Source organism: Polistes dominula, unplaced genomic scaffold (assembly GCF_049000335.1).
Source record: "Polistes dominula isolate Pdom_NZ unplaced genomic scaffold, Pdom_raw_medaka contig_29, whole genome shotgun sequence".
NCBI classification, from domain to species: domain Eukaryota; kingdom Metazoa; phylum Arthropoda; class Insecta; order Hymenoptera; family Vespidae; genus Polistes; species Polistes dominula.
Window position 1 is genome coordinate 259156 of NW_028300865.1, and position 25222 is coordinate 284377.

Genomic DNA, 25222 nt, shown 5'->3' on the forward strand with positions numbered 1-25222 from the left:
ATTTATTATCATCATCTGATATATTTCATATTTTTAAATGTTTTATATTTTAATAAAAATAGGAAACTTTAATAGTACTTTATAATACATTTGGAGTAAATTCTTACTCTCATTATAAATAAGGTTAAAGGTTTTGGATTTAGATAAGATAATCTCTTAATTATCAGTTGAAGGAATTCATTGTATAAAGAATATAATTTTACATAATTTATTAATCAACCGTATACATGGCATTTCTATGCAGTTGGATCATCTCCCTTAGTTGTTCTGGTATAAATGAGTTGTGCATGATGTTGAACTACTTGTTTAATTAAACCTTTTTGTTGTAGTTCACTTAATGCTCTTCTTGCAAGTGATCCTCGGATTTTTAACCTTTCACTTACAATGGATGGTGTAATTAATTTGTATAGTGGTACTTCTTTTAACAATTTGTCGTATGTACCTCTATCGAACAATACTTGATTGTTCAATTTATCACGAACTTTTCCTTTGGACCACTTCTGCAAAAATAAGGAAACATATTAGTTTATAATTTGAATAGAACTCAAAAAATGTTTATGTACATTCATATATAATGTAATATATGTAGCAAAGGAAATATATCTCATCAGGCTCATTAAATCAGATTTTTGCTTCCACGATTAGTCAAGCTAGACAAGTTATCATCATACAAGATAATATTTCCATAAGTAATATAATATATAAACAAAACTCTGACAGATATAGGAAAAATCACAAACCTTCTTCTTTGCTTTTCCACCAGACCCACCCTCCTTCTTCTTTTGGGTCTTTTGTGGTTGCTTCGAAGAACCCTTCGTATCCTTTTTAGGAGGCTAAAATGAAATAATTAGTATAAGTATAAAAGATACTCTTTGAATATATTTACTAAATTACAATACTATTATAAATAAACGTTAATATAAACTACATGAGAAAATGTTAGGTTAGAAAAATATTAAGAATATACTAATGAAACTAATTCGACATATTATTTATATCCAGTGAATGTTTATTATATAAACCATTATTAATTTGTTAAAAAATGTAAAAACTTCAATAATAATTTGCTGTAATTTATTACACGCTTGTTTTTACACCATGTGGATACAATCATGCACTAAAGTTTTTTCACATATTCACAGATTCTTTAATATCTTTTTATTATAATTAAAAGTTCACTATTTTGTTTTAGCTACAAATTCTACGTTAAAATTGTAAATAGAAATATATTTTTAATAAATTTTTAACTATTATTTGTTGTATATATTCTTATAAAACTTACCATGATTGCTACCTGTACGTAAAGGAAGAGCAAAGAGACGACGATAGTTGTGCTACAGTGGCGCCACTACTTTAATCAAATACTTTTTTACAAAACTAATTCATATGAAAATAGTATTTAGAAATATATAATTTCTTTTAACGCTTAAATATTAGAAAAAATTTTGATTTATACTTATTTATTTCATTAGATTATATGAAATATAAAATTACCGATGAATTTAGAGAAAATTAAAATTCATTTATTGTATATATATTTTTGTATGCAAGTGACATGATATGAAAATATATTATACAAGCATCGAAAAACATTTAAATAGGACACAAAACAATTTATTCATTTAATAAAAAATTATAATTCGATATTAAAAGATAAAAATTGTCTTGAATTTTCACAAATATATTTACTTGAATTACTTTTCATTTCTTTAACTATTAAATAGCTAACATGGCACTTGCAACAAATTATTCATGACATTCTATTAAAATCGAATAGAAATGATACAAATTAAGCGTATAAAATTATTATTCTATTAGTCATTAGAAAACTATAACTATAAAAGATGATGTATTCAGACAATTACCAGAAAGTATATTAACTTTTTATTTAATTTGTATAAAGTACATTATTTCTACGTTGCAGGATCATCTCCCTTAGTTGTTCTGGTATAAATAAGTTGTGCATGATGTTGAACTACTTGCTTAATTAAACCTTTTTGTTGTAATTCAATTAATGCTCTTCTTGCAAGTGATCCTCGGATTTTTAACCTTTCACTTACAATGGATGGTGTAATTAATTTGTACTGCGGTACTTCTTTTAACAATTTGTCGTATGTACCTCTATCGAACAATACTTGATTATTCAATTTATCACGAACTTTTCCTTTGGACCACTTCTGCAAAAATAAAGAAATATATTAGTTTATAATTTGAATAGAATTCCAAAAATGTTCATGTACATTCATATATAATGTAATATATTTAGAAAAGGAAATATATCTCATCAGGCTCATTAAATCAGATTTTTGCTTCCACGATTAGTCAAGCTAGACAAGTTATCATCATATAAGATAATATTTCCATAGGTAATATAATATATAAACAAAACTCTAACAGATATAGGAAAAATCACAAACCTTCTTCTTTGCTTTTCCACCAGACCCACCCTCCTTCTTCTTTTGGGTCTTTTGTGGTTGTTTCGAAGAACCCTTCGTATCCTTTTTGGGAGGCTAAAATGAAATAATTAATATAAGTATAAGAAAAATACTCTTTGTACACGTTTACTAAATTACAATGCTATTATAAACAAACGTTAACATAATCTACATGAGAAAGTGTTAGGTTAGAAAAATATTAAGAATATACTAATGAAACTAATTCGACATATTATTTATATCCATTGAATGTTTATTATGTAAACCATTATTAATTTGTTAAAAAATGTAAAAACTTTTGTAATAATTCACTGTAATTTATCACACGCTTGGTTCACACCATGTGGATACAACTATGCACTAAAGTATTTTTTATACATTCACATGTTCTTTAATATCTTTTCATTATAATTAAAAGTTCACTATTTTGTTTTAGCTATAAATACCACGTTAAAATTGTTAATAGAAATATATTTTAAATAACATTTTGTATATTATTTTTTGTACATGTTCTTATAATACTTACCATGGTTACTACGTGGGAAGAAAGGAAAAGGAAGACGACGATAGCTATGCTACAGTGCTGCCACTACTCCAATCAATATACGATTTAATAAAATTAATTAATGTACAGATATCAATATTAAAGTATACAATAATTCTTTTTTTGTAAAACTTTAATATTCATAAAAATATTAATCTACAATTATTTTATTCATTACATTATATTAATTATAGAATTGATTCATGTAGTATTGTCTATTGAGTTTTCTAGATTTCTTCTTTTGTTTAAGTATAAAACATAACATTGAGATATTTATTAATTTTAATGATATTCTTTTTGAAGTAATTTTATACAAAATATATTTAAATAATATTGCAATATATAAAAGAAAAATTTTAATTCAAATCATCTTAATGATTGATAATATTTTAGTCCTATCTTTTTATCATTTTATGTATAGTTTAAATGAATATTGCATTTCAATGCTATAAGATCAACATTATTTAGGATTTAATTTATATAGCATATATATTAAATGTAAGTATTGTTTTATCAATTAATTGTTTATTTTATATAATATTTTATTGATTATTGTCTTGTGATTAAAATAATATTTGAAAATTTTTAATATTTTAGCAGTCAATAATGTAGTGTTACATCAATACCGATGCAATATTCGTCTAAAGCCATCTTACAAGAAATGATTGTACTAAATACAACATTGGAGCTTATTTTTGTGATATCTAACGATTTCTTATACATTTGACGCGTGGAATCCAACATAGGCTGTCAACGTTCAAAGTTTACTCTTTAAGTAATGATTTTTATTAAAAAAAGTTTAAAGAAAGTGTAATTCAACTTTACATCAATATAACTGTATTATCATCTGTTACAAATGGCAAGAATCTTTAAAGATGTCATCGTATTTACTTTCTAATACATTATCTATTGTAAGTAATACGAAGAATGTTAAATTTTTATTGATATACTTTCAATGTTTTTCTTCTAACAAATATCATTTTTCCTAACGTCATAACATTTCGAAATCATTGTAAGTTATTTATCATCGTATACGTCTCAACAATTAATGTATATTAGATTTTTTTGCTTCATTTTGTATTCTTTTCTTATGTTTGTCATGTATTATTCTGTCTGAAAACATTCGAGATGTTATCGCATATGATTATTATGATTCGTCTCACTGGTGATATGACGTTACAAAACCATATATATTTCTCAGCAGAATTCTGAGTAATACATACATTGGAATTTATCCTGGGCTTGTCAAGTTAACTTTGCAGTAAAATCAAACATGACTAGTAAAAAGAGCCATACTCTTAGAATAGAATCTGAAATTGATAGAAATAGAGAAGAAGCTAATTGGAAAAAGGTTATAGAATTGGCTGAACATCTTAAAGCACAGTATCCTAATAATGGTAAATATTAATATTCTTATATTTGTATTTCTCCATCATTTATATATTTTTAAGTATTTGTAAAAAAAAAAAGAAATAATTCATAACCTTTATTTTATGATCTATATTTAATCAATATGTGATTTATATTTTTCATTTCAGAATGCTTGGCAAATTTTCTTTGCGGTGAAGGAAGATTAGAAAATTTTTTAGAACAGACACCGCCTATCGATTCTAACATAACTAAAGCAAAAAGTGGATTGTTAGAAGCTAAAAGATATTTACTTCTAGCTGCAAACGAAAAGGATAAACAAGTATGCGCTGCTATGATCAATTTTATATATTTAATATTTAAATATTTAATCTGTTAACATTTAATTTAAGATTTCGTTTGTTATATACGTTATATTTCTTTCTTTAATTATGTAATAATATATTTGTAGGCATTAGTGGTATTGGATGCACATTTACTTCTCGGTAAACTTCATTATGCAATGGGAATGTACGAAGAGGCACTATATCATTATCAACAAGCTGAATTACATACTTTGACAGAAAAAGAGTTACCTAGTAGAAGTCTAAGGATTATTGCTGAATCATATGCAATTAAAGGTTTGCAGATTGGCTTTCATTTTTAAGTCAATACGTGATAATTTATTTCAAATCATACATTCATTCATGCATCTATCGGTTGGCATAAATATTTTTTTATATTTGTTAGTTTGACTTTTTTCTATGGAGTAAAAACAGGTGTGCTTTGTAGGATTTATAGAAGGGAGTGAGGGAGGGGAAGGGGAAGGAGGGTGGGGGGGGAGAGAAAAGAGCAGCATGTTATTGTGTAAATTGTTATTTGTAGTTTTGCAAGTATTCATTTTCCAGATTTCTAAGTAACAGTTTATCAGTATTTATTCTAGCATCTACACATTGTTCATGGTAGGTCTCAGTCTGGAAAGGTTGCCTCCAAATTCTAAAACCAAATTTAGAATAGCAGAATGGCAAGAGGAGATGGTTAAATGTTTTATTATTGCGGGAGACTTAACGCTTGTATACTTACAAGAATTAGATAAAATTGCGCTACAGCAACAAAATGGATCTGTTACTGTAAATAGCAATAATATAGGTACTGTCACACAATATCATGTGTTAAAATATTTATTTTTAGCATTATTATATCAACATTTAATTGATATTTTTTAGGAGTATATACTACACAATCTTCGGTTTGTGTTACAAAACAAATTGGTCCAATTTTAGAAACGGCATTACAACGATCACCTTTGTTATATCTTCAAACTGGCAATGTACAAGCTGCTATTGCTCGTTATAGGTATCATTATTAAAATATCTTCAATATAATTTAATTTTTTAATATTAATATATTGTTAATTATTTAAAAAACAATCAATAATAAAATCCATTAACAGAGAAGTTTTATCAGCTGTGGAGACAACAGCAACGCAAAACTTGAGAGTCAAAATGACTAAACAATTAGCTGAAGTACTGTTGCGAAAAATATGTAGTACTGATTACAAACTTCCAGAAGGATTAATTGAATCAACTGGTTTGTATCTTATTATTATTCACTCATTGTATCTTATGATTATGAAATAAGAATAATATATATTAAAATTTATGTTTGATACATTATTAGATTCACCATGGAAACCAAAGAGATACGTAGGGCTTAATATGTTCCTTCCAAAAAATGAATACGAGGAATTAATATTGTTATTACTCATTAGTGAAGCTATGGCAGTACGTGATGCAGTATTAAGTCAATCACCAGAATTCAAGGAAGCTAGAATACAAGCATTTGAGAATGCTACTAATATCTACGATCTTTTAACAATTATTGTTGTTAGGTGGAATCAAGTGGATCTACTGCACGAGGTAATCATTTATAATTATATATGATATATTTGAAAATATAGAAAACATTTTTCTTTTATTATTTTTCTCTCATAATAATATTATTTATTATCGACAGTCCTTCGAAAGAGCAATGAAATTTTCTCACGAAGAGGCACATACGTGGACGCAATATGCTTTATGTTTAATAAGTTTAGGAAAATACATGCATGCTTATACAGTGTTAAAAGTTGTAACTAGATTGTCACCTCATAAAGTTGTGCCTTGTTTATTGGCTGCAAGATTGTGTTATGAACAATTTAATAGGGTGAGTTTATTTATTAAAATGTGTATTCATATATATATATATAGAAATCTTTATAGAAATAGATCATGTAAATAAAGTATTATACTTCTAGATACTAGAAGGTATTGATTGGAGTCACAAAGCATTACAAAGGGAAACTGCAAGTCCTCAAGGAATGCAATCTAGGTGTCATCTATATATTGGTATTGGTCACAGTATACTTTCTGCAAATACCACTATCAAACAAGACAAGTTACAATACACTGACACTGCTATGGATTGTTTTCAAAAGTATAATTCACACATTACTATTTATATTATAAGTTGAAATTATTTTTAATTATAATTATATTAACATTATATAAAATTTCAGAGCACAACAATGTGATCCAAATGATCATTTAGCAGAATATTATTTGGCACATGAATATGCGATGAATAGACAAATAAATGAAGCCATGATTCACGTTAAAATAGCATTAAGTTTAAGGGCAGAACACATTCCGTCGTTGCATTTATTAGTATTGCTATTATCTGCCAATAAACAATATTCAGAAGCATTACATTTGATCAATAGCGTATTAGAAGAATATCCTGACAATTTAAATTTTCTTTATGTAAAAGCACATTTAGAATTACGAAGTATTAGCGGTGAGGTAGCATTATTTACGATAAAACAAATGTTTTCACTTTGGAAAAGTTTATTCGAAGATCAAACAAATATAACTTGTAACGAACAACACAGTGAAAAGCGTAGTGAGATTAGAAGCGTATGTCAATTTTTCGCATCAGAATTGTCTGATAAAGATTCCAGTAAGTATTGCAAGTAAAGCTTTTTCAAATTATGTTCGCAGCATATTTTTATTTTTGTGTTGTAAATTTTAAAATTATCATATATATATATATATATATATATGTATATTTAATTTTTGCAAATATAGGTTCAATGCATGCACAATCATTAGCTGCTTCAAGAGTAGAACAAGCTCTTTCAGAAGTAGCATCATCATTAAGCTCCTTTACACCTAAACCTGGTCCGCAAAGAGCTTGGGTTTTGCAATTACAAGTTTGGTTGTTACTTGCAGAAGTATTTTTAGCAATGGATCAACCAAATGGTGCTATTTTATCGTTACAAGAAGCCAGTTCTATATTTCCATTGAGTCATCATATAATGTACACGGTAAGATTTAATAAATTCAATGTAGAGTGCACGATCAATCAATATATAATATTTATTGTTTCCTTTTTAGCGTGGTTTATTACATGAATACAAATTAGAATACTCAGAAGCAAAACAATGCTATCAGAATGCTGTTACAATCAATCCGTCTCATGTAAAAAGTTTGCAGCATTTGGTAAATAATATTAAAATAATAATATATATCATATTTAAAATATACAAAATATTTGTAATATTTGAAAATAATTGTATTTAATATTTTATAGGGTTTAATACATCACTACTTGGGAAATCAGAGGTTAGCGGAGAAAACATTAAGAGATGCAGCCAAAATAGATCCTAATTCTCATCAGACTTGGTATTATACATATATATGAATTGTTTTTTCACATAAAACTTTTTGACAGTGCAATTTATATATAAATTAATATTAAATAATTTTCTAAGGTATAACTTGGGTAAAGTACTGGAGTCTTTAGGTGAGGTAGAAGGTGCAAGCGATTGTATGGCAACAGCTTTAGAAGTAGAAACAACAAATCCTATTTTACCAATTTTGTCAATACCATTGACTTTTGAGTGATATGAAATATAATCAAATGATGGAAATTTTCAAATGACGTTATGAACCATGCCAGTATTATCGGCGTACATTTGCCTTCGTGTCAATAGTACCTGCTTCTATAGATACAATGTATATGTGTATAAACAGATTTATTTACAAATGGCGTTTAAATTATGCAAATAACATTTAATAATTGATGTAATTAATTCATGTAAAGTTTATGTCTGTAAAGATTTGTAGCAAGGGTGGTACAGTTATTAAACTTCAAGAGATTATTTCGTTACCTGTTTAACTAATTATTTGTAATGTAATATGTATATCTTTAAAATGCATTTAAATATGCATCCTTCCAAAGAAAACGATGCAACACAATGTTATCATAAATTTCTTACAAATGAGAATGTGTTTGTTTGATTTTTTTTTAGGTAGTTTAAATCATGGGTTTTTTTCGTTTGAAAATGTTCAACTAGATGTCGCATGTGTATCTATTTTTAAAATTGCATTTTACTTGTAGCATGTTTATTGTTTGATTTGTTCCTTTTTTTATTTTTAAGTTTAAATAAAATTGAAAACTCTTTCACACACATAAATAAATCATTTCAATATGCTTACTCTTCAATTTGGACAATGTGGAAATCAATTAGGACATGCATTGTTTTCAAAACTTTCTGCTGATATAGATGCTAAAAAAACAGGAGTGTCATATAATATTAATTATAATTACATTGAAAATGTATTTGACAAATGGTTTTCTGGATTAACCAAAGATGGCAAACGATTAGCGAGAACAATTCTTATGGATACAGAAGAAAAAGTTATAAATAAAATAACAGATAATAAATGTGAAAATTGGACTTATTGTACTAGTAATATCATTTGTCAAGCTGCTGGGGGCTCTGGTAATAATTGGGCATATGGATATATGGAAAAAGGAATTAGATTTTACGAATTGATATCAGATATTATTCAATGTGAAATTGAAAAGATAGATAATTTGGATGGTTTTCTTTTTCTTCTTAGTTCGTCAGGTGGAACCGGTTCAGGAATTGGAAGCCATATAATAGAATTAATGCGAGATGAATATAAAAATAAATCATTTGTTAGCACGATCATATTACCATTCTTATTTGGTGAAATGAGTACGCAAAATTATAATACTTTGTTAACTTTAGTTAAATTTTTAGACAATGTCGATACTGTTTTTCTTTTTGAGAATGAAGATGTTCATAATACACTTAAGAATTTATCAAATGTTGATGTTAAATTAGAGGATATCAATGAAGTAATATCAACAAATTTAAGTGTAGCTTTTCAACCGATAAATAATACTTTCAATAATTTACACTCGTTAATTGCCAAATTAGTTGTAGAACCATGTTATAAATTAGCAACAATTAAAAGTGTTCCCATTTTGTCTACGTTTAATGAATATAATAGTACGAATACTTGGTATTCATATCTGTGTCAATTAAAACGAACGCTTAAAGTATATTCTACCACTTCGGATGTAACTTCTACAAAAACAAAGATATTATCTCATACGTCCAGTTCTACGCCATCTTCATTGTATAGTCGTTCAATATCAAATGTTTTAATTACTCGTGGAAACTGTACGTATAAAGATATCAAAACAGATGATTTAAAAGAGAAATATTTATATGCAGATTGGGTTGCAACCGATTCGTTTACGCATTTCCATCAACAACGATATATTTTAAATCACGATAAGGCTTTAGCTTTACTTACAAATAATTCTAATATTTATAATCCAATTAATAAAGTACTAGATAAAGCTTGGAGTTCTTACACACATTCTGCCTTTTTACATCATTATAAAAAATTTGGTTTAGAGGACGATGATTTTTTGAAAACTTTTGCAAAAATTGAAAATGTTGTTAAAGATTACAAGAATTTAAACGAAAGTAAAGAAGATGGTGATAAATGGTAGAAATTTAAGAGAAAATTAATTAAGAATATCTGATATAAAAACAGAAACTCTCTCTGTGTTAAACCTTTAGTTATTAATTCTAAGCCAAACGATCTAGCATAATTGTATACAAAAATGAAGTGAATTTATAATCTGTTTTTACGATATATAGATTTATTTATTATATTATTTATTATATTATTGTGTGTAAAATATTATTTAATTGAATTAAATGCATTGTGATATTTTTTTACCTTAAATAAATTTATATCTTTTTTTTCTTGCTTGTGTGCAATTGTATTATATATTTAAATTCAACGATTTTTTTTCATTTGTTTTATTATTTATTAAATCTTAATTAAAAGTAGACATTATTAATTATTTAAGAAAGAAAGAAAGAAAGAAAGATAAAATAAATGTAAAGGCATTTTAAATTTGGAGGGCTTATAGTACGACCTATTCGCCACCAGGGTGCGTGGCAGTAGCGTTGAAACACCTCTACAAGTGACATTGCCTCAGTACAGTTGTAGCCGTCGTTGTCATCGGTTCGTCGCGGTTTATCGTGTTCGAATTAAAAATAGAGAGTGGAAATAAAGTTGTTCGATCGAGTGTGTTAATGTTCGTAGGTTAATATGTATATACTTGTGCCTTTCTTGTGTCTTCTTCAGTGATCTAGTTTCTCGAAAACGTGACACGACGTTCGGAGGAATCACGCGTGATGTTTCGAAAGTGATTTAGAAAATTGACGATCCTTCGTAATTTTCCTTTCCTAAATCCTAATCCTTTTCCTTTTTCGTACCTTTGATCTTTTATCCTGAATAAAGTTTGTCATCATTTTCAAATCCTTCAACGGTTGGATTGATTTATGTACAACGACAGAAACAATTCGGATCAACAAATTTGTAAGTTTATTATATTATTTTTGAATATTAATGTACTCGGCGTTTTGAATTTATATCGTATCCAATCAACGATCTTGTTTTAAATATGAATACTTTTTCGCGGGTTAAAATGCGCGTGCGTACACACACGAATCTTTTCGACAAGATTTTTTTACACGAGAGAGAGAGAGAGAGATAATCAAAATATAATAATTAATAATTCATACTCGTACTTACAATCGTTTTGTATTGTACATTAATATATTTTTTTGTTTACATTCATCATCGTTGTTTAATTATTTGTTGTCATATCAACTAAAAAACATGATAATAAAGAAAAAACGATCGTCATGATTTTTACGATAGAATATTACCAACACGCATACACACATGTGTGTATATCTTGAAGAGGAATTTTAAATCTAGTACATCGTGAAAGTTCGTTACAACTATAGTATGGTTCAATGAGTAACTTCCTACTTTTTCGTAGATAATATCATTGGTAAATTGATCAAAATCAAATAAACAAGTAGATGAAAAAAAGGTATGTTGCAAAATTTGAACAAACGATGTGATAACGATAAAAAAATATAATAAACGATTGATCGATTGATTGATTGAATTTATCGTTTCTCAATGTATTTCTTTCTTTTTTTTTCTTTTTCTTTTATTTAACTTTTTATACAAGATTGTATTTTTCTATCGAAAAAGAAGTAGAAGTAGAAGAAGAAGAAGAAGAAGATTTCTTTGTATCCTGAATGTATCGAGGACGGGTCAGGGATCGGAAACAACTATAAGAAAGTTTTCTTAGATTTTCTATCTTATTTACGTTGGACAATTTATTTCCTTAAGTATTAAACATTTACAATGATATTTGGGCGATAATAAAAATGATTATCTTATCTGTAATCAATATCATTTCTACATATTTACTAATGTATATATTATTTGATACATCTTACGTTAGATCATTCGAAAGATGATATATAAGTTTTGTTTTAGCTTATTAAAAAATTCGACATTTTTTTCTTACAAAATATTTTCTTTTTATTTATTTTTTAATTATTTTTATTTATTATATTTTATTTTATTTTTTATTTTCGCCACGCACTCTGGTGACGAACAGGTCGTATTATAAACCCTCCAATTTTAAAATGCCGTTACATTTATTTTATCTTTCTTTCTTTCTTTCTTTCTTTCTTTCTTAAATAATTAATTGTGTCTATTTAAATTATATTGTTTAAATTAATAATAAAATAATAAATAATAAATTTATTTTCAGATTTTGGTCTTTTGTAATAATAATAAACTTTAAAAAAATTTACCACGTAGCTATTAGTAAATACATCACGTGACCATTAGTAAATACACTACGCTGATGATTGAGGGTTAGATTAAGATTCGTATTTTCAAAAAAAAAAAAAGAAACAATAAAAAAGAAGATAAAATATACTTTTTATTATTTTTTTTTCCTTTGATAAGACGACTTTTAAGATACACTTTGGATTATACAATCTAATCACGTGTTAGTATATTTTTCATTATTTATTTTTTATATTTCATTTAAAAATAAGTTTCTCTTATGATTATTATTATTATTATATTCTAAATATGATTTTAATTTAATAATGAATAATCCAGTAATAATATTAAATTGCATAAACTTTTATTTACTATAATTATTTAATATTATTTTAAAACGTGTGAATTATGGTTGGAAGATGGGAACAATCTGTATTATTGGATAATTCAAATTGTTTTTTTTTTCATTTATCACACGTTAATCACACGCTCAACAATCGTTCTTCTATGCACTTCCGTATTTGACATGAGGAGATTTTCAATTGGTGGAATAGGTGAAAACGTGAAACCATCTTTTATTATTCTTCTAACATCCTGTTATTTATATTTATATATAGTGTATATATATATACATACACAAATACAAAAGTGTGCTTAAATACGTTATGTACTTACATTTTATCAGTCTCTTTTGTACATATATATATGTATGTTTATGTAATACATTATCTATACGTATGTATGTATATGTAACTATATCACTGTATATATATATATATATGCATCTTTTTTGTTATTAAATTATGTAAAAAAGTTTCTATGTATTTTAATGCTAAACTAACATAAAATACATTTATTTGTTTTTATATTTTAAATATTACAGTCTTCTACAAATGATTTAAAATCGTTTCGTGATCGATGTTTTTATTTTTATTTTGTTTTTATAGTTATCTTGACTGTTAATACGTCAGTCTTGTTTCATTTTTTCCCCCATTATTTTATAGATTTTTTTGTAATAATAGTTTGATAAAAGTTAAGTGCATCTTCTTTTATCTACTTCCTCATATTGTCCAGTTAATTCAATTTTTTTGTTCTTATCTGATGTTAATGTTGTCTCCGTAATTATATTTATTTCACGGTAGGTAACTTTTCGTGCAAGAGTTATCATTAAAAAAAACAGCTTTCAAAGTTCTTCTCAAAGTGAGAGAAGAGTATTTTTGATTCGATACACGAACGACGTGTGGAAAATTTATTCGACATTTTTCCTTTTTTTTGTTCGTAAAAACAGCACGACGATTATCCATACAATTAAAAACTATATTTAATCAATTTTCGTAGAATATTTTTTTTTATAAATCGTTCGATATACATCGAATTTTTTCGTATCCTCGTTTTAACAGGTGTCCCTTTTTTTCCTTTTTTCTTTTTTTCTTTTTTTTTTTTTTATACGTCATGCACACAACGTTACACGAATAATTCAAATGAAATTCTTTGAGATACGTTGAAGAATGTACAATTGTTTTTGCGCAAGTGTAAAAATCAATCTCGATTGTATTATAGAAAAACACATGAAAATTCATGATGCGTGTGGTTTAGGACACACCCACCACTCACTCATCCATTACCACATTCTTTTTTTTTTTTTTTTTGATACTTGTTCTCAATTATTTATGTTGTTATTTATCGTAATTCTTATTTCAAAATGATTGTGTTGAAGGTTGTCTCAAGTATTTCGTAAAATGTTTATAAAAGAAGACTCGCTCTCTCTCTCTCTCTCTTCCTTTCTCTCTTTCTATTCTTCTTCTCTACCTCTCCTCCTCTCTCTCCCCTTTCCCCTCCCACTCCTTTTCAAGATCATCTGTATTCTCAGGAATGATCACAGGGATGTTTCATAATGCAGTTTTCATTTTACAAATAGATGACCTTTCTTAAAGGACTTTAACACATAATTATTCAATTAATTAGTAAATTTACCACATATATATATATATATATGTGTGTATAATAACAGGTTTTGAAAAAGCCACAAACATGAGCCATGACGAAACATGACTTACATTAGTTCACCTAATACATCGTATGTTACAACCACAAATAAGTATATACATATATATATATACAGAAAAATGTAAACAAATAATGAAACAAATTAACAGGTATAAATGGAAAGATTATAAGCATGTAATACTTGATGTAACGTGATATATCAGATGTTCATTGTAACGAGAAAGATAATTATTAATTGTTGTATTACGTTAAAATAATATTCTTGTGAAAATGTACAATTTGAAAAACATTCATTTGATTCATCAATAATATAAGATGAAATTCGAGAAAGGACGATTTCACGAGATCGAAATTGACTTATATGATTTCACCAGAATGACTTGGCTAAATTATTAACTCTCTTCTCGTATGATATGAAAAAAAGAAAAAAAAAAACAACAACAACCATGTATTTGCAATAAGTTGTACATGTGTTTTAAATGCTTTGCAAATTTTCTTGTTTGTTTATTTTCTCTTTGTCTTTTTCTTTATTTCAAATTATTCTTTCCCAAAAAATATAAAAAAAAAGGAAAAGAAAGGAAAGAAATAAAAATGTCTATGAGTGCAATAGTATGTGTACACCGTTTATATTACTATTTCTATCTTTCTTTCATTAGATATATATATATATATATAATAATATATGAATGAAAATACTATGCAAGCCAATGTTCATCCAAAGCTGATGCTGATGGCTGTATTGCCTTTCTCTGTTTCGTACTACTTTCGTATTGCCATAATCTCCCCTTCGTATCTTAATTTATCAAAGCCTACGACGAATAGAGAGATAAACGCACGAGAAAGAAACTTTCAACTTGATTGACTTTGACTCTTATTACTATTTTCTCATTTTTTGTTTTTTTATTTCAATTTCTTCAAACGTTGAAACATCAAGTTACGAAAAAAAAAGAAAAAATTAAATAAAATACTGTAAATGAATATTTAATTAAATACTATAAGTATAAGTAGTATAAGTAATACTTTGTAGAAGTAATAATGATAAGTAGTTATGCTATAAGTTAATAAATAAAGTTTATATATATATATATATATATAGGAAAGAAATATCTGGCATGAGTGTGAATTTCGAAATACAAACACGTACAAAGACCTGGCCAAAGTGAATCTCTTTTTTTTTGTTAGGTCGAATAACGGTTAGATAGTAGGTTCGTATTCTCTGAAGAAGTGTTGAAAAGGAACACGTTTCGATAAATAGAAATACCGATATGAAAAATAAGACATTTCTGTTCTTTCTAAAAATCATTTTATATATATTTTTATATCCACCTGTACTTCAATTATTTTTTATTTTTTTATATTTTCTATATTATTCTTTTCTTTTCTCTTACATTTAAATAAGTCTGGCTGGATTATTTGGATCATTTGAATATTATTAACGTGTGATAATATTTTGTGGTATACATTTGTACGATTGTATATGAATAAAAGGGTAAACTCATTCAATTTGTATGAGTTTCGATGTACAACGTGAAATTATTTTACGTATTACCTTTTTTGTTGTACTTCCGTTTGACACAGTTTATCGTTGACTCTCTCGCATCATTTTTCAATATTTATTTGAGATCATTTCTCTGATTATATATATTCATTTTATTTTATTCCATTTCATTTCATTTCATTAAGTATTAAATTAGTTTAATACAATAAGTAATATTAGAAAATGAGTAAATTAAAATTACACCTATTAATAATTATTATTTACTTATTGATAAAGAGTACTAAGATATGGTACGATGATGCAGTTGGATCAATGGGAAGAAGAATTCGTTTCGGCGAAAGTTAGATTCGAATCGTATGTTGTATCTTTAATACCATGAAATCTTACTTTACCCATATTCCCTCTCTATCTCTTTCGATAAATCTTCTACTTTACCATTAGCATTATTTTATAGGTGACAAATAAAAATAATAATAATAAAAAAAAAGAGAATTATAGAATAAACAAAAAAAGCTAATATGTATAACCATTTGACATCCCAAATTATTTATCAAACGAAAGTATGAATATTATTTTTACGTGAAAGTTGAGTAAAAACAATTCGATCGATAAAAAGAATAACGATTGAATGAAAGTCTTTTTTTTTTTTCTTATAGACACATCATAAATAAATTCACACAGTGTATATATATATATATATATATATATAGATCGAGTTTTAGAATAGATTTACATAGGTAAAGTAAAAGTGTATTTTTTTGTTTAATAAAGAAATATTGTGATCATATATATGATCATATGTAAATCATATTCACAATTAAATGTGATCAATCAAATAAAAAGAAAAAAGAAATATTATATTAAAAGAAAAATTATAAAATATATAATAGTATCTTCCATAAAACTAAACAAAACAAAACAAAACAAAAAGCAATGAAATAAAATATAATTGTTTAATATAATTTGTTGTAATTTGTATGTAATTTTCGTTACACACGAATGAACGTTTTTTAACAAGGGGAGAGACAAAAAGAAAAAAAGTGTTGAACAATATTGAACAAATGATTTCTTACTCGTATTATCTTTTATAGAATTATTGTCCAAGAGAGAGAGAAGAGTCGTCATTATAATGAATCATGATTCCAAACGATTACTATGAAATAACGGAAAAAGCTTGTTAAAAAGCAGACAGGGTATATAAAGAGATACCAAACGCGTGATGCGTGTCGTTTTAAATAAATTAGTATATTAACATATTATACTATATATAATAATAATTATATTTATATATAATTTTAATATATATATAATATTTTTATAATGTTATATATATATATTATATATTGGAAAAGATAAACCCTTGCCCCCTTTGCCCAACCTTATTCGCAGTTAGGACAGACTGTTAATGTATTTAGTATATATTTGTAAGACGTATGTGTAAATATATTGGCTGGCACATTCGAAAAATGTCATTGACACAGTAAAAACGTTTTTATATAGAACCCACCGTTACTGTTACCTGTATGTGGGTCAGTGATCAACGCTGCAAACAAAGTTTTCTTCGGCTGTCGGTTGTATAGTACGACAAATTTTAATTCAATCTTCATTTTGTATATGTATACAATATTTTTTTTTTTTTTTTAAGGGTACTATTGAAAATCTTCCTTTTTAATAATATAAATATACATATATATATATATATATATATTTGTTTTCTTATAAATATATAAAATTATTTATATTTGTTGTTTTTCATTGTTCTTTTCTTTTTTAGGGAAACATATCAAAAATTATAGAAGATAGAGCATGCCAATGAAAAAATGGACCTCATCGAGCAATATCATCCTATTTTTTCTCATTTGCACAATAACGTACGTCCTTGGTAAGTAAACAAGAATTTTAATTTATTATTTTATTATCTACCTGTAATAATAGAATAATATTATCATTAACGTTCATAACATTATTTAGATATTTCTTTACAAAGTTCAAAAAAAAAGAAAAAACACACAAAAGGAAGTAAACGTTTCATTGCCACAAGATTTTTTGTTGTATCATTCTTTTTCTTTTTTTTTTTTTGTCTTCTTATCATTCCTTATATGAAATTTTAAAATACCATTTATAAGTTTCTAAGAATTAGAAAAGTAGGAAATATAAAAACAGAAGAATTTCTTTTGTCTATTTTTGTTAATATTAACATTGAAAAAATTTAATGTGACATATTTTATATGAATTTAACAAAATAACATTATATACTTATATAATAACATTAATAATATTAACTTACACTTACATACTTATATAATAATATTAATAATAATATTATGAATTACTTATATTTAATAATAATTACAATAAATATTATTTTATTATATACTATATATAAATGTTATATTAACTAAAATAGAAACAAACAAGAGAAAGAAATGAATCATCAAATACATAAATTAAAAATGAAAATGAGATGTTACCATAGAAAAGAATTATAATGAAATCATTTTTATTGAAATCGTTCGTTTGAAGGTCGTAATTGATTAATCACTAGATAATATATTGACTTGATCTAAACTTAATGTACTAATTAGGTAACTTGTTATATTTTTTGTTATTTCTTTTGTATATAGGAAACCCGATCCGGGAAAGGGAAAAACGAGAGGCGGAAATAGCTGCGACAAATTGGACACAATTAGCGGACGAATGGTTAAAAGAGAAAGCTAAAAATTCGGAAAATTTTGATATTGCACTTTTACCATTTAACAGTAGATTTCGTAAATTACCACCAACTGCTGATACCATTTTTATTAATGAAACCAATCGAGATCAATTGACAAGGGTAAGAAATTTCATTTTCATTTTTCTTTTTTTTTAACCATTTGTGTGAGTGCTGTTAATACTTTTACTTAAAATATTTTTGTAAAAACAGAATAATTTATTAATAATAAATTATATTTAATAATTCAAATTTTAGTTTCTGTGAATATAATTTAAATTCAATTTTTATAATATATTATTTCAGTAATATTATTAATTTAATGTATTATATTAATTTTAATTTTTTTTAATCTTATGATACTTGAAATATTTTGTGAAAGAGAAAATCATCTCAACCTAGATACGTTAGCCTGATTTTCTTTCACTCTCTCTCGAATTTAATTATCAATTTTTATTAAACTCCTCTTTCTCTTTCTCTTTCTCTCATATCAATATTTAAACGAGTAAACAATTATTAATATTTCTATCAAAAAAAAAAAAGAAAAAAAAATACAGGAAATATATATATAAAAAAATTTATTATTAATTCAAAGATTAAATTAGATTTAGTTTTATGCAACACCATAGTGTCACCAACTCTCACTTTCAGTGTCAAAATACTTTCACCATAGCAAAAGATAGGATTGCAAGTATTATACGTAACTAGCTTCTCTTGTATATATATGTATGTATATATGTAAAAATATATGTATATTTTTAGATACAAGCAAATGATTTGTCGGCAATGACATTGCTTTCGTGAAAGTTTTATGATAATCGAGTAATGTCATGGATCAACAAAGATAATTAATGAAATATATTCAAATATATATTAATTAAATTAACTTATTACTACCCTTCACAATACGAAAATACAAAACAAATAAATTAAATTAACTGTATAAAATGTTATTCATACTAATTAAATTAACTTTGACAAACCAAAAAAAAAAATAATTTTATTTTCTTCTGCATCTTTTTTTTTGTTTCTTTTTAGTTAAATTATTCACGAATGTTATGGGATATGGAAAATGTACAATCATCTGGACACTTGTCATTATTCGTGGATAAAGCATTAAAGTTATTAGATTTAAGACAAGTTATGATGGAAATTGAAACTTCTGTGATGTCTAAGGTTTCTTGTACAGCTTGTAAAGTCGGTGCTGGTTTACTTAAAAATTATATAAAAAATGGTAAAAGTGATAAAGAGATATTGGCAAGTATATATCAATTCTGTGTATCTCTCAATATTCAAAGTCCAAGAGTTTGTGATGGTGTAACTTTGGTATTTGGAGTAAGTATTACAAGAAATAAATAAATAAATAATAATTTAATATTATTATATTATTAATGTATTAATATTAATAATTACATTAATACTTTTTTGTTTGTTATTTTAATGTTTTGTATTTTCTTTTTTTTAGTCCGAAGTAATATACGTTTTAAAACAAGTTGACATGGGTCCAGCCCAAATTTGTAGTTTTGTTATTGGTGATGCATGCGAGGATGCATATAATCCATTACACGAATGGGAAGTAGCATTTCCACCTGTTAAAAAGCCACCAGTTAAACCTCCTGTACCACCTCAAGAGAACGCACCTACTTTCAAAGTTTTACATCTTTCCGATACGCACTTTGATCCTTATTATCAAGAGGGTGCAAATGCTGATTGTAACGAACCATTGTGCTGTAGGCTTACTAATGGTGCACCATTAATACCATCAGCTGCAGCAGGTAGATGGGGTGATTACAGAAAGTGTGATACTCCTAAAAGAACCGTAGATCATATGTTGAAACATATTGCAGAAACGCATCCGGTAAATGAATTAATTTAACATGATTACAGAAAAAAAAACATTTATATTAATATTTTATTCAATTATTGCAAGATTAATAATTAATGTTACCTTCTTCGATATTTATTATTAGAAAATGAAGAAATAGAAGAGTGTCATGATTATCTCTATTAATTTCGATAATTGGTTTATATAATAATATTTATTATAGGATATCGATTATATATTGTGGACTGGTGATTTACCACCTCACGATGTATGGAATCAAACGAGAGAAGAAAATCTTAAAGTTCTGCACGAGACTGTTACGCAAATGATTCAAATGTTTCCAGGTGTGCCTATATTTCCAGCTTTAGGAAACCATGAAAGTGCACCAGTTAATAGGTAAACTTTCCTAATAACAAATTCCATTGAAAATACAATCAAATCTTGAATTCCGAGTAATTTGTTTTATGAGTATTTGTTTATTATATATATATAAAGCTTTGAATTTTAATTGTTTGTAGCTTTCCACCACCTTTTGTACCCGAAGAAAATAGCATAGAATGGTTGTACGATGCATTGGACAAACATTGGAGACGTTGGTTACCTGCTGGTGTTTCGCATACAGTTCGAAGAGGGGCCTTTTATTCGGTCTTGGTTCGGCCAGGTTTTCGAATACTTTCTGTTAACATGAATTATTGTAATAATAAAAACTGGTGGCTTTTAATTAACAGTACTGATCCAGTTAGCGAATTGCAATGGCTAGTTTATGAATTACAAAGTGCAGAAATGAATGGTGAAAAAGTACATATAATTGGTCACATACCACCTGGTCATTCAGATTGTCTTAAAGTTTGGTCAAGAAATTATTATCACATAATTAATCGGTCAGTATAATGGGGGGGTAGTTTATTGGGCATATATATGGGGGGGGGGTCAGTATTATTTATGAATTATTTTTAATTGAACATTATTCAGGTACGAATCCACCATAACAGCACAATTTTTTGGTCACACGCATTACGACGAATTTCAAATATTCTATGATACTCGTGATTTACGAAGAGCATTAAGTATAGCTTATATAGGACCTTCAGTAACACCATATTACGATCTTAATCCTGGATATCGAATATATTACATTGATGGTGATCATCCTAAAACGACAAGGGTAAAAAATTACAAATTACAAATTAAAAATAAAAAGACATTGAATCTCTTTTTAATATTAAATACACATGTATTCAATATTTTTTTTTTTTTTGCAGATGGTCGTAGATCACGAAAGTTGGGTGATGAATTTAAAGGAAGCTAATCTTTACGATTATCCTATCTGGAGTAAAATGTACAGTGCTAGACAATCATATCAAATGGCATCACTCTTGCCAAAAGATTGGGATTCGTTGATTGATAAAATGTCTAACGAACCTTCTCTTTTTGATCTTTATTACAAGTAATATTAATACTTTTCTATTTTATATATATATATAAAATTATATAATTAAAAATTCAATGTGTAATATGTAATTTATATTGTAAGAGATTTATTTAATTATTTTAATTACAGACACTATTATAAGAATTCTCCAGTAAGACCGCCATGTAATGACGAATGTAGAAAACGTTTATTGTGCGATTTAAGAAGTGGCAGAAGTCATGATCGCAAAGCATTGTGCCAAAGTATCGAATCAAGAATTGACAATGAAACGAGAACAGGATGGAGAGCATGGATTTATAACGGTTTGGCATTATCGTACGTAGATGAATGGTGGCACAATAATTATAACGGTGATACTAGAACTAACAACGTTGATTATTAATTTTTTCTGCACATTTTATTATTTACACAGCCACTATTAATTAGAAACGCGTACTACACTGCTACAAACTTATGAATTCTTTATCTGTGCAATACTTCTTATCTTTTCTGCACTCGCTAAAAGCAATATAATATATGCTTTTCTTTTTATTTTTTTTAACATAACAATTAACCCTTTCGCTATGGGCGAATTTTGGCGATATTTTCCACGGTGCTACTTCTACTGAACAGGGTGCTGCTAATACGTGCAGCAGCATCGAAATTGCACTTTATTTTCAAGTAATTTTCTTGTTGATATTAACAATTTTTATTCAAAAGAAACACAAAACACTAAAATTACACGTCCACAGTGGAATATTTGACTTAGTGTTATAACTGCATATGTTTGTCGTATGTAAAATATTCGATATTTTATGGAGGGCCACTATAGTGGTCCGTAGTAGTGAAAGGGTTAAACATTAATAATTATGCATATGGTAGGACAATCTATATGTAATATTGCAATAACGTTGTTTATCAATCTATCTTTCTTTTTTTTCCTTTTTTTTTTTTTATATCTGTAATACTCCAAATTATTAGAATATTATTCCAAATATTATAAATAGGGCAATATTTGTTTTGCAATATTTTATCAATTATTTTCTTTTACATATTATACTTCTCTTAGGATTTCTATATATATAATATTATTTTTTAACAAATAAATATGATAGGACTGTAAAAAATATTCACTAAAAATATATATATATATATATATATTTGTATATATATATATATATATATTTTTTTTTTTACCAAAGAACAAATACAATTCTTAAAGAATATTTTATAAACAAATATTAATAACTAATATAAGATTATTTTTAATACATAATATATTGTTTAAATTTGTATATATATTTTATATATATATATATATATATATTACATTTAATATTACTGTTTTCAAATTAACAATAATAATAATAATGATTGTTATTCTATAATAATAATATTCTGTTATCCTGATCGAATATTAATCTATTTAATAAGATTATTATTTATTTGGCATGTTTATAGAATTGTTTTTAAATAGATAATAACATATATAATAGATTTGTCTTTACCTATAAATAGGTAAGTAATTATAATTAAATGATTAACTATGAATAATTATATTTAAATGTTTAATACTTGCATGTTGAAAAGGCACTTATATTTATCAGTCAAATAATTATAATATTATAATGTATGCATAATTATATTTATCTGTGTTTCAGACGTATCTTTGCATATAGCTGCATAGGTTTTTCATGTTCTAGTAATAATTCAGTCAAACACGTTGTTTATAAATAAATAGTAAAATGTATTATAAAGTAATAAGATATATTTTATATATCTGCGAAACAAATTTTCTTGTATATACACATATATATATATATATATATATATATTTAAAAAATACTACTTCTATTTTTAATAATAATTATTAAGTAATCTTTTGCACATAACATTTGTAATTAGATATGCAATATAGATATATTTTATTCTATTTACAACCTGGTGATAGATTATAATATGGTGATCGGTATAATAATATCGTCACAAAATTATTTACATTTGAGTAAGTAACGCATTTACAATTGCTTGCTTATTTTTAATTACTATTTCGGGCAGCTTTTTACTTTTAAATAAATAAATAAATAAATATAACAATCGATAATGATTACTTATCTTAATGGTTGTATAAGTATTATTATACGAGCCATTTATTTTTTGGATTTGGCCTAACTCCATTTTGCGTTTCAATGCAATTATGAGTTAATTTTATAAAGTAAGAACGTAACATTATAATAATAATAATAATAATAATAATAATAATAATAATAATAATTCTAATTTACTTGAAAATATACAATAATTTTGTTTTATACTATGAAATAATATTTTTTCCATTGATGAATAATAATTGATTATCATTTTGCAGGATGTCCGTCGTTATGGCTATTCCTAGATTCGCGTACAATTTACCCAAATACGTTTTAGGTCTTGGATAGAAGAAGAAATTTCAAGTGATATAAATATATACATGTGTAGATTAAAAATAAAAAAGAAAAGAGAGAGAAAGAAAGAGAGATTCAAACTTTTGTGATGTTAAGTTATCGACGAGAGAATCGAATAATACAAAGTTTGTACTCTACAATAAAAAAAAAAAAAGAATTAACTGCAACTGAATATGCAGTGAAGAAGAAGAAGAAGAAGATTCGTTGTGAGAACGAATTGATCAAAATGACGTTGACCAATTTATTGGTCTATTTGTTAATATTATATCGTTGATCATTTGGATCAATTAGATAAATTTAAAACAAGTTTTAAATACTTTCTTTTTATTTTTTTTTTTTAACGATAATTTTATTTATTTGAATAAAGAGCCGCATAGAGAGATATATCATCTTTTGCAAAGAGATGCAAAATCACGTGATTACCTCAATTTTAATTCTTTATAAAGTAAAAAAAAAAAAAAATTGTTAAAGAATTAAAGGAAAAGAAAAGAAAAAAAAATAGGACAAAAATGACTAGATGAAAGAATTTGTAAATTAATTGTTAATAATTCCTCAACTCAAATAGTTAAATATAAATATATGTATAATCCTATTACCAGTTTAGATAGTCTTTGTTTTTTATTTTTTATTTTAACGGTGTAAAAAGAGCGTATCCATGATATTAAATCTATTTTTATTTAGAATAGACGAAAATTTAGAAATATTTATTATTAAGAGAAATGCCAGATTTGTAATTAATAATTAAGTTACATTTGTCCATGTAACGAATATCTACATTGATTATTTATTATTAAATAAAAGAAATGATTGAAGTGAAACTTCTTCTTCTCGTTTTGTTTCGTTCATCGGAAAGATTACAAGATTTGAGAGAAAAATATGAAACAATTAGAAAAAAAAATTATAAACATTTTTATGCTGGACATTTTTCGTAAGTTTCAAAGCTCAAAACTTTTTAAAACTCTCTT

At 25.9% G+C, this 25222-nt stretch overlaps 5 protein-coding genes and 2 non-coding genes across 15 annotated transcripts; 3 read left to right on the plus strand and 4 right to left on the minus strand.

The window, feature by feature from the left end:
- Positions 1-194: 194 nt before the first annotated feature.
- Positions 195-1395, minus strand: LOC107068366 (small ribosomal subunit protein eS25). Its single transcript, XM_015324680.2, has 3 exons — positions 1283-1395; positions 741-833; positions 195-500 (listed from the first exon to the last, which is right to left on the minus strand). Exons 1-3 carry the CDS (start codon positions 1283-1285, stop codon positions 237-239), a joined length of 360 nt encoding a protein of 119 aa, XP_015180166.1. The 5' UTR covers positions 1286-1395; the 3' UTR covers positions 195-236.
- On the minus strand, positions 605-674 carry LOC149033738 (small nucleolar RNA SNORD57). The gene has a single exon (XR_016176033.1). It is a non-coding gene; the product is annotated as a small nucleolar RNA SNORD57 (small nucleolar RNA).
- A 466-nt stretch (positions 1396-1861) lies between the features above and the next one.
- On the minus strand, positions 1862-3024 carry LOC107068365 (small ribosomal subunit protein eS25). Its single transcript, XM_015324679.2, has 3 exons — positions 2962-3024; positions 2418-2510; positions 1862-2177 (listed from the first exon to the last, which is right to left on the minus strand). The coding sequence occupies exons 1-3, from the start codon at positions 2962-2964 to the stop codon at positions 1914-1916; spliced, it is 360 nt and encodes a 119-aa protein (XP_015180165.1). The 5' UTR covers positions 2965-3024; the 3' UTR covers positions 1862-1913.
- On the minus strand, positions 2282-2351 carry LOC149033739 (small nucleolar RNA SNORD57). The gene has a single exon (XR_016176031.1). It is a non-coding gene; the product is annotated as a small nucleolar RNA SNORD57 (small nucleolar RNA).
- A 657-nt stretch (positions 3025-3681) lies between the features above and the next one.
- On the plus strand, positions 3682-8535 carry Ttc7 (tetratricopeptide repeat domain 7). Of its 7 annotated transcripts, none has more exons than XM_015324673.2 (15): positions 3682-3890; positions 4181-4376; positions 4518-4669; positions 4799-4967; positions 5293-5475; positions 5553-5682; positions 5780-5916; positions 6007-6245; positions 6343-6531; positions 6623-6801; positions 6884-7323; positions 7452-7690; positions 7761-7865; positions 7957-8048; positions 8138-8535. In XM_015324673.2, exons 2-15 carry the CDS (start codon positions 4253-4255, stop codon positions 8268-8270), a joined length of 2511 nt encoding a protein of 836 aa, XP_015180159.1. In that variant the 5' UTR covers positions 3682-3890; positions 4181-4252; the 3' UTR covers positions 8271-8535. The 7 variants fall into 7 exon arrangements, with proteins under 7 accessions (XP_015180159.1, XP_015180158.1, XP_015180160.1 ...); XM_015324672.2 differs by having other exon boundaries at positions 4184-4376; XM_015324674.2 differs by lacking the exon at positions 3682-3890 and adding an exon at positions 3972-3991 and having other exon boundaries at positions 4184-4376.
- A 146-nt stretch (positions 8536-8681) lies between these two features.
- On the plus strand, positions 8682-10424 carry LOC107068290 (tubulin delta chain). The gene has a single exon (XM_015324510.2). The coding sequence runs from the start codon at positions 8857-8859 to the stop codon at positions 10198-10200; it is 1344 nt and encodes a 447-aa protein (XP_015179996.2). The 5' UTR covers positions 8682-8856; the 3' UTR covers positions 10201-10424.
- A 268-nt stretch (positions 10425-10692) lies between these two features.
- Positions 10693-24855, plus strand: LOC107068373 (sphingomyelin phosphodiesterase). Of its 3 annotated transcripts, none has more exons than XR_016175871.1 (12): positions 10693-11081; positions 17642-17749; positions 18492-18700; positions 19616-19912; positions 20043-20435; positions 20626-20798; positions 20921-21283; positions 21375-21567; positions 21665-21849; positions 21964-22149; positions 23475-23818; positions 24182-24855. XR_016175871.1 is itself a non-coding variant. In XM_015324693.2 (11 exons), exons 2-11 carry the CDS (start codon positions 17674-17676, stop codon positions 24249-24251), a joined length of 2145 nt encoding a protein of 714 aa, XP_015180179.1. In that variant the 5' UTR covers positions 10693-11081; positions 17642-17673; the 3' UTR covers positions 24252-24855. The 3 variants fall into 3 exon arrangements, 1 of the variants encoding a protein (XP_015180179.1); XR_016175872.1 differs by lacking the exon at positions 10693-11081 and adding an exon at positions 17336-17446; XM_015324693.2 differs by lacking the exon at positions 23475-23818.
- The last annotated feature ends 367 nt before the right edge of the window (positions 24856-25222 follow it).